The sequence below is a fragment of the Callionymus lyra genome, chromosome 6 (genome assembly GCF_982586985.1).
Source record: "Callionymus lyra chromosome 6, fCalLyr1.hap1.1, whole genome shotgun sequence".
In the NCBI taxonomy this organism is placed as follows: Eukaryota; Metazoa; Chordata; class Actinopteri; order Syngnathiformes; family Callionymidae; genus Callionymus; species Callionymus lyra.
Window position 1 is genome coordinate 11,922,366 of NC_141823.1, and position 12,407 is coordinate 11,934,772.

The following is a 12,407-nucleotide window of genomic DNA, read 5'->3' on the forward strand; positions in this document are numbered from 1 at the left end:
TTCTATGTTATGACGCTTTATTGGCATTTTCCAAGGTATTATCTTACAGTGATGTCACAGTCTGGGAGAGAAGAAGGGACATGGAACAAGAAGAGTGGCACAATGGCAGAGAGGAAGTGAATATGTGTCTCTCCTCCGGCCTACACACAATATGAACATGCTGAAGCCGTGTTATGAGATTCTCGCCTAGAATATGAATAATTGAGTGTATTTCTGCAGCGGAGGAATCATGCATGAAGCGTTCAAAGCTCCCCTTCTTTCTTCTCCACAGTGTGACCGCCTGTGTCTTCCTGTCAGAACATCTTATTCACAAGATACTGCTCGTGCCACATCAACGTTATTTTCTTCTCAAAGACAGCATTAGAAGTGAGCGGATCAAAAGACGTTAAAATAAACCTCGATTTTTGACTGGATTTTAGCTCCCTGAGGACAAAGTCTATTTACAATCTATGGCATCAAATTCCTTTAACACTGTTCTAATACAAGAGTTGGTCGCTAACAGTCGCGTCTAAAGACGCCATTTTTTTTGGACCCGAATGTCTCGAAGGTATTCACGGAGCGCTCGTGTCTAAAGATTACAAATGTGTGGATGATGTGAGTCGAGAAGTTTTGTTTCTTCTATCGTGGACGACACTTGAATACTGACAAGTTTCTATCACGCACAGACTAGAAAAAAAATGATCTACGTCATCAGAGCACTATTTACAGTGGAAGGATGTCGTCGGTGGACATTCTGAAAAAGGACGTCTAATATCTGGACGAGGACGACACGTAAACAGAGACGAGGTGTCGATGCAGAGATTGTAGAACCAAGGGCGGGGATGTCACGGACGATATGTGCATGTGTGCAAACCTCTATCACAATAAAAGCATGATGTCTCAGCGCCTGCTGTCGGACAAAAAGGAAGTGGTTCTGGCCACTGATGTTTGGGTTCAGGACACGGTTGTTGTTTTTTTTTTAATTGTGTTTTTTCAGTGTTTTCAGGTTATTGAAGGGTTGAGATCTTCTGTCGTCTAACCGCTGCCCAACATCTTTGTCGCGCGCTGGTTGGCCTCGTCGATCCTGGTCTTGTTGGAATCAGCCTGGAAGGAGAAAAAAATATATATATTGAGGATGAGGTTTGACTTTTCGATATATGGAAGTACATCAGTGCCATCAGAGTATTCAATGATTTATTATTCAATTATGTCAAATAATTGAATTCAACAATTTGTATATTGGAAGATTACATTCTTGTATTTTCTCTTTTAATAATAATTAGTTAAAAATGTTTAAATATTTTCAAAAAGAATGCTTTTTTTTTTTTTTACACATAGACTTTGATATTGTTATTCCAATAATTAAGAAAATAATTTCCCAAATGCAATACTTTTTCATTCATAGCCTTTTTAACTCAACATAAAAATGGTTGTATAATAGTGTCAACATAATTGATGGATTTTTACACATAGCGTTTATTATTATAATTCCAATAAATGAAACGTAAATATTCTAAACCCTATAATTTTTTATTTGTAGCCTTTAAAATACAACATACAAATGTTGTTATAATAGTGTCAACATAATTAATTAATTTTTACACATAGAGTTTATTATTAAAATTCCAATAAATGAAACGTAAATATTCTAAACCCTATCATTTTTAATTTGTAGCCTTTAAAATACAACATAAAAATGGTGGTATAGTATAATGCTATGCTATGCTATGCTATGCTATGCATAATATTTCCATAAAATAAAAATAAATCAAAGTTTCAACATTTGAAATATGAAATGGAAGTATACAATGTCAGGATGTCACTGATATACTTCCACTCAAGAGATCATCACTCATGTTAGTCTCTGACTAATGTCCCCTCGAGGATTCCAGCTGTGTTCTCGTCCTCCTTCCCTCGATTCTCACGACTTATCTCTCATTTCTCACACCTTTTTTCTCCGTCCAAATCTCCACTAACAACCCCCAGCCCTGCCCATCTGGGCCCCCATTCTGCATTTGTTTTCTATAAATAAAAGATGTAACCGAGCACACAGGAAAATGTGAAGCAACAATAACGCAACACTGGCACATAGAACTTCAGCTGTGCTGCAGTTTGAAAAAACAAAAACACATTTAGAACTAATGCCAGAGGCCACGTCAGCCCAGAGTGAGAATATTAGGGACGTAGGAAATATGAATACGCCTTTATATCACATATTTCTTATTATTAAATAACGTAATTCATGCAAATATTCACTAAGACATTTAAAAAACAAACATTTTAACTAACTCTTTTCTCCTATTTATTCTCTTGTGAAATATAAATACAGATCCTTCCTGGTCTGAGTGTTCTCTATTCTATGAACTTTGTTCCTAAGGTATCGCCCCTAGAAACTATGTCCTTGTTTTTCCATTAATGACTATTTTAATTTCTATGATTTAGCACATTTAAAATCTCTCTTTCCTTTATTTTCCCATTTGTTTTTATAGCTATAACTCGTCAAATTATCAGTTTTCTTCTCCAAAAAGAACATTTAAATGTTGTGACTGTTAATTTGTTAGTTTCTCAACACATTTACGCTTCAACTTAAATCAATCATAATGTAAATAATATCTAATGAAATATTCAATTTAATAGTTTGGTTTTGTCTTAGTTCAGCAACAAATATAAAATAAAGTTGCTGCCATTTACTGTCAGAGTTTAGACATTACTCGAGAAATAAATGTTCAGTATTCATTTGAATAATACCCACAGAAGCAGAAATATTTTTCAAGATGTTCTCATCATGTTGTTCCTCAGACCCTCACAAAGGTTCCAGTATATGTTGTGGCCCCTTAAGAAAACCATCAATCCCTGACTTCATCCATAGATGTAGAGAACATGGATTGTCACCAAAGAATCATTATTAGTTATTAATTCTACTTTTGGTTCTTTAAACAAACGTTGGTCTCGGCTTCACACCGAGATTCCTAGCAGGTCCAGTGAAATGTTCTTCTTCTAATATTCCTTTGATTCTTGTTGCTCAACAGATCTTATGATGTACGAGTCTGGAGAAAAAAACCCTCCCAGACTTGAAATAGGAGCACATTTATTTTGCTGCCACAGGAAATTAGACCGCGACTAATTCGAGGCAGAAATGAAAGGAGGGCTAAATTTGAAACCTCCCTCTCTGCTCGTGAATCAATCTGAGAATATTTTAAAAAGTACCTTCTCCATGATCCGATCGATCTGGCGGTTCTGGGTGTCGATTTCTTGTCCCATGTCCAGGGCCATGTGACGCAGGTTCCCGATGATCCCGCCCACCTGCTCCAGGTTCTCGTCCATCTCGTTTTCCCTGGCGTCGTCCGTTACCCTGAGAGACGGAAGGTGACCTCGTGAGTTGAAAATAAACAATAGAGCTGAGCTAAACAAGAGGAGATGGTGATGTGGTGTCAGCGTTTTTCCTCCCATGACTGTGATGGTGCAATCATGGGAACAGAGAGATGAGATGTTGGAGGCTCTTCAAGTTTCACCATGGACACGGTTGTCTGTCGTCTATTTTTAATTAAATATTTATATATATATTTATATAACTACCCCCAGGTTCTTGAAAGATAATATTTCTCCTTTAGTTTGTGAATAATTCAGTCCAAGTCTTGAATAGTTTTTGTGCTTCCTGCGTTTCGGGAACATTTACTTTTTTAAATGAGTGGCAACATGATTGGCTGAGAGTTTGATCAAATTAGCTCGGTACTCTGTTGGTCATGTCTGGTGACAGTATTATACCAATATATCTAAGTTGAATTTAAAAGCCCATGAATTTTAAACTGTTGAATTTCTAAAAATGTATTTTGGAATCTTTTTTTTAATTCAATAAGGAAATTCAGCCTTTACATTTGAAAATGATTAAATTAAATTGTGAAAAAACAAAAATAATTAAACCTAAAGTAGAAATTATCAACTAGGTTAAAAATATTTTGATAAAGAACTTATTGATTTCAATTTAAAAAGATGAAATGCTTAAAAACATTTATTATAAATATACCAGTGTGTGTGTTGTGTGAACAAGTCCAAGAATGATACTGCCACCTATTGTCCCATTGAGCTCACAAGTTGTATTTGTATGTTTTGTTTTTTTTATATTGAAAATAAGTAACATTATAAACAAGGAATACAATTGTGTTAACTCCAGGATACATACACATACAACATGTGTGTTCTGGTACCTATTATGGAATAACCCACACAATATATACATGTAGATACATTGATTTAAATTTTTGTCTGTTAAAGACTCAAACTGTTAATTTTAAGAAGAGTGTTTCTGGCTCCCTCTTGTGTCAGAATAGTGCATTTCCCCCCTGCATTTACAATAGTAAACAAAAGATAAATACCTTTCTTTAGGTTTAACTTCTGGTCAGTTAAATAAGTATCTCAGTACTTCATATTAAAAAAAAAAACACTACTGTAAAGCAGTTTGGTGTTCAAATGATCTTAACAGACTCTCAAAGTCATGTCGTGTAGAGCTTTATTCTAATAATATCTACAGAGTTCTACACAGTCATGACTGGTCAACAAAGCAATAATAATGTGAAATGTTACATATTGTTGCTTCATATATCGTACAGTCTTTCCTAAATGAATTGTTCGTATGCTTAAAAATAGCCTCACCTGCGGATGAAGCCTCCGCTGATGGCCATCTGTTCACGCTCGTCCACCACTCGGGCTCCCGGCTGGCTGTTCACCACTCCGTCCTGGTTGGCTCCCCAGGCCTGGCCGCCCCCCTTTATTCTGACACCAACACAACCAGTAGTCAGACACCGTCTTGAGGTTTGAATGAGTCGTGTATTTGAAGGCACGATTTAAAAGTGTGACTGAGAATGTATGTGATCTTTTATTTTGGACAAGACATACATCCATTTCTGCGAATGTATAGGAACTTAAAGTGACTTAAAATGACGTTGAAGTATAAAAAGATGTGATGAATGTATGTGCCATGGTTTGATACATGCGTCTCAATAATTGATCCAACATGCAGAGCAATTTCCCTCCGAGCTCTATGAGCTCACGAGCGGCACGTGATCAGGTCAAAACACACAAACACACATGTGGGACGACATGCAAGGCGGAAATACGCAGGACAGGAAACACATGGAGACGGGAGGGATCAGAGCACATCAGCATGCTATCAAAAGAAAAAAAAACATTAGATTTGAGCTCAGAAAAAAAAAAAGAAAAAGTGTTTAGAGTCAGACACTAGAACTAAGAAAGATCAGCCCTTCATTTCATCTGCATGGATGGATCTGTGGGACGACAGTCAAATAGCGTAATTCTTAGCATTTTTTTTGGATTCTTTGCTTGGAGCACCCGATGAGTCGACGGTGTCGCGCGGCATCTTTGAGGTAGTTTGGACGAACCCCATCCGGTGCTCCACACAAGAAGCAAGAATTGTTTGTTCTTATTTGACCCCGAGGCGGCTGCGTCCAGAGAACCGACGAGGCACATGACATAACCACAGGGTTACATAACGAGCGGCTCACGGTCGGGAGGGTCCAGGAGCCACAGGGAAGACACGAGCGACGGTCCGACGAGACACCAGCGTTTCCTACGATACGTGTTCACACCTTTAATCAGACGCATGTCGGTTCTCGTCGGTTCGACCCACTTGAGTTCCCTGTGGCTCTCTATTGTGTTATTGATCCCAGAGCGTGAGCTCGGAGCCTAAAGTGTGGATGTTGAGAGAAGATCATGCAGGAGTTTTGGCAGAAGAGTCACTCGGTTGTTATTCCAGAGCAGGACCAGGGGCCTCATGTACGAAGGAGTTCGTGGATCTTCTACTAAAAACGGTCGTACTCTCAAAATCCAGAAAATGGTGCAAAATTATTCAGATGTATGAATCTGCAAGTGCACATAAATAAAATATATTTTCTTTTGTACATCCCGATCAACGTTGACTTGTTCGACCCTTTCCACGCCCTCGTTTAAAATATTTAAATCAATTTTAAATGAACCAAAATCCATGATTTTTCTCTCTGGAGTCAGAAAAAACAAATGAAAATATGTATTTAAACTGGGTCAACAGTTTATATTCGTTTATTTAAACATTTAATCACATACTTAAGTTAAATTACTGCGGACGAGTGTAAATATTTATATTTAACATACACGGTTATTAACACGAAACATATAAAAAATGGAGTTAAACAAGAATAAAACTAAATCAGTAGCTTAAAGCGTTGAGTATAAATGATGAAGTTGAAGATGGTCTGATGGTCTGAGCTTCATATGAATGCGCGCAAATTCTTATTATATTTATAAAATAACAAGCGTTTTGTTTACAAAATTACAAATGAACAAATGATGTGACGGTGTATTTCTATAAGGCTTCAGCTACTTTCATTCAGCAGCTGTACTTTGATCAAATTGACGTGATGTTGTTCCAAAGGAACGTCTGTGACTCTTGTGGAGAAAGACTAGAAAGATGCCACTAACAATCGTGTCGGGAAAGTCCGACCTTTTTAACGCTCATTTCCTTATTGTTACATATGGACTTTGACGTGGAAAAGTATGTCCGCGCTTTTTCCGAGCGTACGACCCCTTAGTACATGAGGCCCCAGAAGTTTAAAGAAACACACTTTAGCCAAACTCAAGCATGGTATTGCTGAAAAAATGCTTAGTTAATGTAGCAAATATTAAAAAAAAAAAATCATAATCTCATCTGATAATCTTCTATGCAAAACTGTGATAAAAAAGAAAAAATACATGTTCAGTGGTCCCTTGTTTTATTTCTGAATACCTACGGATTTTTTTACGAAATCCATGAAGTAGTGACTATTTAATTGTTTACTTTTTTTAATTAACAATATTAATTTTAAATGGGATCCCAGCACTGCATATAAGGTCTCATTCCTTTAAAAAAAACCTTCTTAGTATTGGTGACCCAAACGGCGGCCCTAATGCTTTGCCGCCCAGCCAACCAATCACAGCTGTCCATCACTTTTGACTTAGTAACAAGGATAAATACATTATTAAATACTGTTTATCTGCCTTTCAAATAATAAAATAGATTGAACAAGGACAAGGAGTTTTGCCGTTTTCGATGGCAATATATTATATTATATTTATTATATTTATTTGTTTATTTATTATTTTAAAAAGTGTTTAGAAAAGAATCTGTAAGACCACTGTGTGCTGTAACTGTAAATCACTCTCAGCTGAAAATTGACTAAATTTGAAAAAAACAAAGTTTTATTTAGGAAGTCTATGTGACTGACAGCTCGTCGCACTGATATGATCATGTCTCGTGTGCAAAAAAAAGTTGAATTATGAGCCGATCTTTGGTTTGGTTGTTGTCAAGAAGGAGTGTGTGTGTGTTGGGGGGGGGGGTGGTGTGTTGAGGGGGGTCCATGGCCCGGGATCCCTGCTGATGCTTCTACCTGCTGGAAGAGAGGTTCTCATCCATTATGGAATGAAGGGCTTCTGAAGAAAACAGGCATGAATTTTTGTGTTGCTCATGCACACACACTCACACACACACACACAGACACACACATGCATGCTGCACTGGTGTCTGGCGAGAGGACGCGTCGTCTTGGCGACCGGCTTGACCACCACGGACCACCGTGCCTCATGCACCGGAAGAATGCAGGTGAGTGGTGGGTGGGCACTGAAAACACATGCAGTTTGGGCGACAGAGGCGGCACCTACTTGTTACAGGGACATGAACAAAGACCACAGAACTGTCCTAGATTGTTCAAATTCTTTTCTGCATCCTTCATGTCCTTATTGATCTGGTCCATCCCCTCCTCGATGCGCTCCAGTTGTTCTGATTACCAAATATTGTCATTTATCCAGCACAAGAACGAAAGCACATGAGAAGAGAAAAAGAGGGAATGGGGGGGTTTTGGTGTTGGGGGGCGTAGAGAAAGGGGGGCGACAAAGGAGAGGAGACAAAAAATAAAGACATTGACTGTGACAAGAGAGACATCAGACATCACCACCACCGCACTGGACAGGCAGGAGCACAAGGCGCTCCTCGCCGGTACCTACTTTTTAATACATGGGCATATGAGACCACAGCATTGTCCTATATCTTTTAAATCTTTCTCGGCTTCCTTCAGGTCTGCGTTGACCTTGTTCATGCCCTCCTCCACACGATCGAATTGCTCTGGTGAGGACAAAGGCATGAGACGTGAATTTGGTTTGTTTGTCGGTCTAGAGCAGGGGTCGGCAAACCTTCGGCCATTCAGGGCTTTTCCCCCCCGACGGATCAAAAACTTAAAAAAAAAAACATTACATGAAGGAGAAGGGATTTTAACATAGCTATGTAATAGATAGCTTTATTAAAATCTTCCAAAAATATTATTTATTTGTAAAGAACATGTATTCCTACATTTTTGATTGACCAAAAACGTTTTTATTAAAAAATAAATAACATAAAAAGTTTCATTTAAATGTAAGTGGATGAACTTACTATAGCAATAACTACTATATCAATGACTAATCTATTTTTTTTTTCATGAATTGGTCATATTTCTTTACATTATAAAGAAAAATATCCCCAAAAGTAGCCATATCGAAGGTGTTCAGGAGCCACTGGGGCCGAGGGTTGCAGACCCCTGGTCTAGCGGTTCGACGCTCTACTCTAAGAGGCTAAAGAAGCTTCTGTTTTTAGAAAGATGCAAAAGCGGGCGACAAGCTTTGAGTGGAAATTGTTGTTGTGCAACCTTTGTTTATTTATCTCAGTGTTTTAGAGTCAATGATTTATCTCGACACGCCACTGTGTACGACAATGCTATGTACGTTTCTCATATATTCAACAGTGAATAATACATTTGTAAATAAGTTCATAGAAATGTACAGTATATTTAAAATCAACCACACAAGAAAGAACTTACAAAACAAAGTCACAATAATTTAATACTATACTGCTAACAAGAAGCTCTAGCTAACAAGCTATGGTAGATAAGACACTACTGTAGCTAGCAAGCTGTTGTAGCTAACACATTAGTGTAGCTAACACACTACTGCAGCTAACAAGCTACTGAAGCTAACATACTACTGTAGCAAACACACTACCGCACCTAACACACTACTGTAGCTAACATACTAATGTAGCTAACACACTACTGTAGCAAACATAATACTGTAGCTAACACACTTCTGCAGCTAACACACTATTGTAGCAAACACACTACTGCAACTAACAAGCTACTTTAGCTAACCTACTACTGTAGCTAACACACTACTGTAGCTAACACACTACTGTAGCTAACATACTACTGTAGCTAACATACTACTGTAGCTAACACACTACTGCAGCTAACAAGCTACTGTAGCTAACATACTAATGTAGCTAACACACTACTGTAGCAAACATAATACTGTAGCTAACATACTACTGTAGCAAACACACTACCGCAGCTAACACACTACTGTAGCTAACATACTACTGTAGCTAACACACTACTGCAGCTAACAAGCTACTGTAGCTAACATACTAATGTAGCTAACACACTACTGTAGCAAACATAATACTGTAGCTAACACACTTCTGCAGCTAACACACTATTGTAGCAAACACACTACTGCAACTAACAAGCTACTTTAGCTAACCTACTACTGTAGCTAACACACTACTGTAGCTAACATACTACTGTATCTAACACACTTCTGCAGCTAACACGCTACTCTAGCTAACACACTTCTGCAGCTAACAAGCTGCTGTAGCTAACATACTACTGTAGCAAACACACTACTGTAGTTAAGATACTACTTTCGCTAACAAATTACTGCAGCTAACATACTACTGTAGCCAACACACTACTGCAGCCAACATACTACTGCAGCTAACATACTGCTGCAGCTAACACGCTACTGTAGCTAGTAAGCTACCATAGCTAGCAAGCAGCTATAGCCATCAAGCTGTTGTAGCTAACAAACTATTGTATGTAACATGCTAATGTCGCCAAACACAATACAGGTTATAATTCCCTATCACTCATGATGCTATCACTGATCACTCTTCTGGTAACTAGGAGGTTTTTCCACCAAACAACTGACTCAAACAATGTTTTTGTAACAAGAAATGTTTCTCAGTCTGTATTATGTGGAGAATAATTCCCCCACACCAGAAATGCCATTTAGTTTATTCACTTTTCATTAAATACACCATGTGCGCTTAGTGTTTGTTTATATTTGTATTGCTTGTCTATTATAATAACATCAAGGAAGCTACAACTGTACTACAAACTAGCCTTAATAGGCTGAAGAAGTCAATATTACTGGGCTAACAAGGTTGCTAACTAGCCATTAACTAGGTAAATATTACACATTTTCTTTACTCAAAAATACTCATCTAGATTCTCACAGTCAACTAGTATCATTGCAAAACACAGATTCTCAAAAATGTCTCTAACATTGAATACAAAACAAGAATTCCGTCACTGAGACGAAATACTGAACAATAAGTCGGCGAATAAGAGAGGATATTGAAACGTTGCTCAGACCTCCTTGCAAGGAGACCCGGGAGGACGCGGCTATAAAAAGCAGGGGTTCAAGGGCGGAGCGCCTCTCACTCTGGCTAATGGTTATTGCAGTAATAATCTCCATCAGTGTGAGATGTCCGTCCTCCAGGAGAGACTCTTGATTAGAGGACGGCTGAGTTCACCCAGGAGTTAACGTGACTTTCATCATGAGGTGCTTTGATCTTGTCTTATTAATGCAAAAATCACATGGAAAAAAATTTCAATATTTAGTGTAGATATGGATTTGAATGCATCGTGAGAGTGAGAGTAGGTGAGACGGAGTGATCTTCCCACATGGTCCTCAGACTCACTGGACCCTCACTGGTGCTCAGGTCGTCACACGAGTCAAACAATTAACAAGTCGAGTCTCCAGCTAATGATGTGTAATTTAAAGTAAAGCCGCCTCTGGAGGAAGTGACTGGAAAAGTCATTAATGAGGATCTGCCGTGAACTTGTGGAACTCAATCACACGAGGAGCCGAAAGTCTTCCATCAGTCGAGGTCGTGGGTTGAACAAAATGTTCTTTTACCAGACTGTGTGTAGCAGGAAGTATGAGTCTAACGTTGATGTTGTCTTTTCATCGTGAAAATGGAGTGTAAATTTATCTTAATTATCTTTTTCTTCTACATCACTTTAACTCTTATTTTTATAGTCTCTGTTGATAATGGAAGTACATCAGTGACACAAGAATATTGAATGTTTTATTTATTGTTGCTTATTTTTCCTGGTATTGTCTGCTGGCGCTATTACACCAACATTATCATATTGAATTTAAAAGGCTGGGAATTCAAATATATAGGATATAGACAATGTTTATTTGAACTATTGTAATAAGAATATCTAACTCCATGTGTATTATTTTTATATATATGATTTAAAAAATGTAATTGTATACTTATAAATACAAGTGAATCCCATCAATATACACATTATTAGATTCAATTACTCACATAGATTTAAATTATTGAATTCAATAATTTACAAAAATGCCTAAAAAAGAACAAAGATGTAATAGAAAAATTCCCCGTTACAACATTTTAAATGTTAAATGTAATTATTAAATATTGTGATAGCACTGATATTCTCCCATAGTTGATGCTGATTCTTATCTTAAACCCTGACATGCTAAGAGCATGAACATGTGCTGTTAAGCCGACCGTCGTAAATACCGTGTGACAAAACATGCTCTTAAAGTAATATACGGTACATACGACGGTTCTCCTCACTATGGTGAGGCTGAGTAATGAATCACTGAAGTAGAAGGAGCTCGGCTAACATCTGGAGGTAGAACCTTCTCTGATACGGTTTCTCTTGTAAAGGCGACGTAACATATGTTCAATCAGCTGAAGGGAGGTTCCTGCGTTGGGGGGTCACTGGTTGTGAGGTGCGATCCATCATCCCTGCTGGCAGATAAACACCATGGAAAGGGCAAGAGGGAGGAACCTCTTACCTGCAGCGACTGTGTGTGTGTGTGTGTGTGTGTGCGCTGGTGTGTGTGGGTTGTGTACAAGATTGGCTTCTTGAGAAAGTGGTTAAAAGAGGCATTTTATGATGTTTCCAGTGGAGGAGGTGATGGAGCAAACCGGCTTTGCAACCGTTTTGACATTTAATGAGAAGCTTGGATCCATCTTTACTAGAAAACACACCAACTTCACAGAGATGTGAAACACGAACGACAAAACACTCTATTTTACCGTCATATCTCTGTTGTTTAATCGATTTTAAATATTCCTTCAACATGTGTTGTTTTTTACTACCAGTATATATATATATATCCTTATTTGAATTACTTAATTAATAATGGTTTTTTTTTTCATATTTTCATAATTATTATTGATGTTATTATTATAGTCGTATTTATGATTATTTCATCTGTTATGTTTGTGTTATTGTATGTTTGTGTGTATTTGTAATATTTTTTAT

At 37.8% G+C, this 12,407-nt stretch overlaps 1 protein-coding gene across 1 annotated transcript in view; it reads right to left on the minus strand.

Annotated features, from left to right (window-relative positions):
* LOC148076374 (synaptosomal-associated protein 25-A-like) overlaps positions 1 to 12,407 on the minus strand; it is a 31,793-nt gene continuing 19,386 nt past the window's right edge. Inside the window, exons 5-8 of the mRNA XM_087793620.1 lie at positions 7,666 to 7,783; positions 4,630 to 4,749; positions 3,187 to 3,331; positions 1 to 1,083 (exon numbers count right to left, since the gene is read on the minus strand). Of these exons, the coding sequence (XP_087649746.1) occupies positions 1,015 to 1,083; positions 3,187 to 3,331; positions 4,630 to 4,749; positions 7,666 to 7,783 (452 nt within the window). The 3' untranslated portion in view covers positions 1 to 1,014. The remainder of the gene's footprint in view (positions 1,084 to 3,186; positions 3,332 to 4,629; positions 4,750 to 7,665; positions 7,784 to 12,407) is intronic.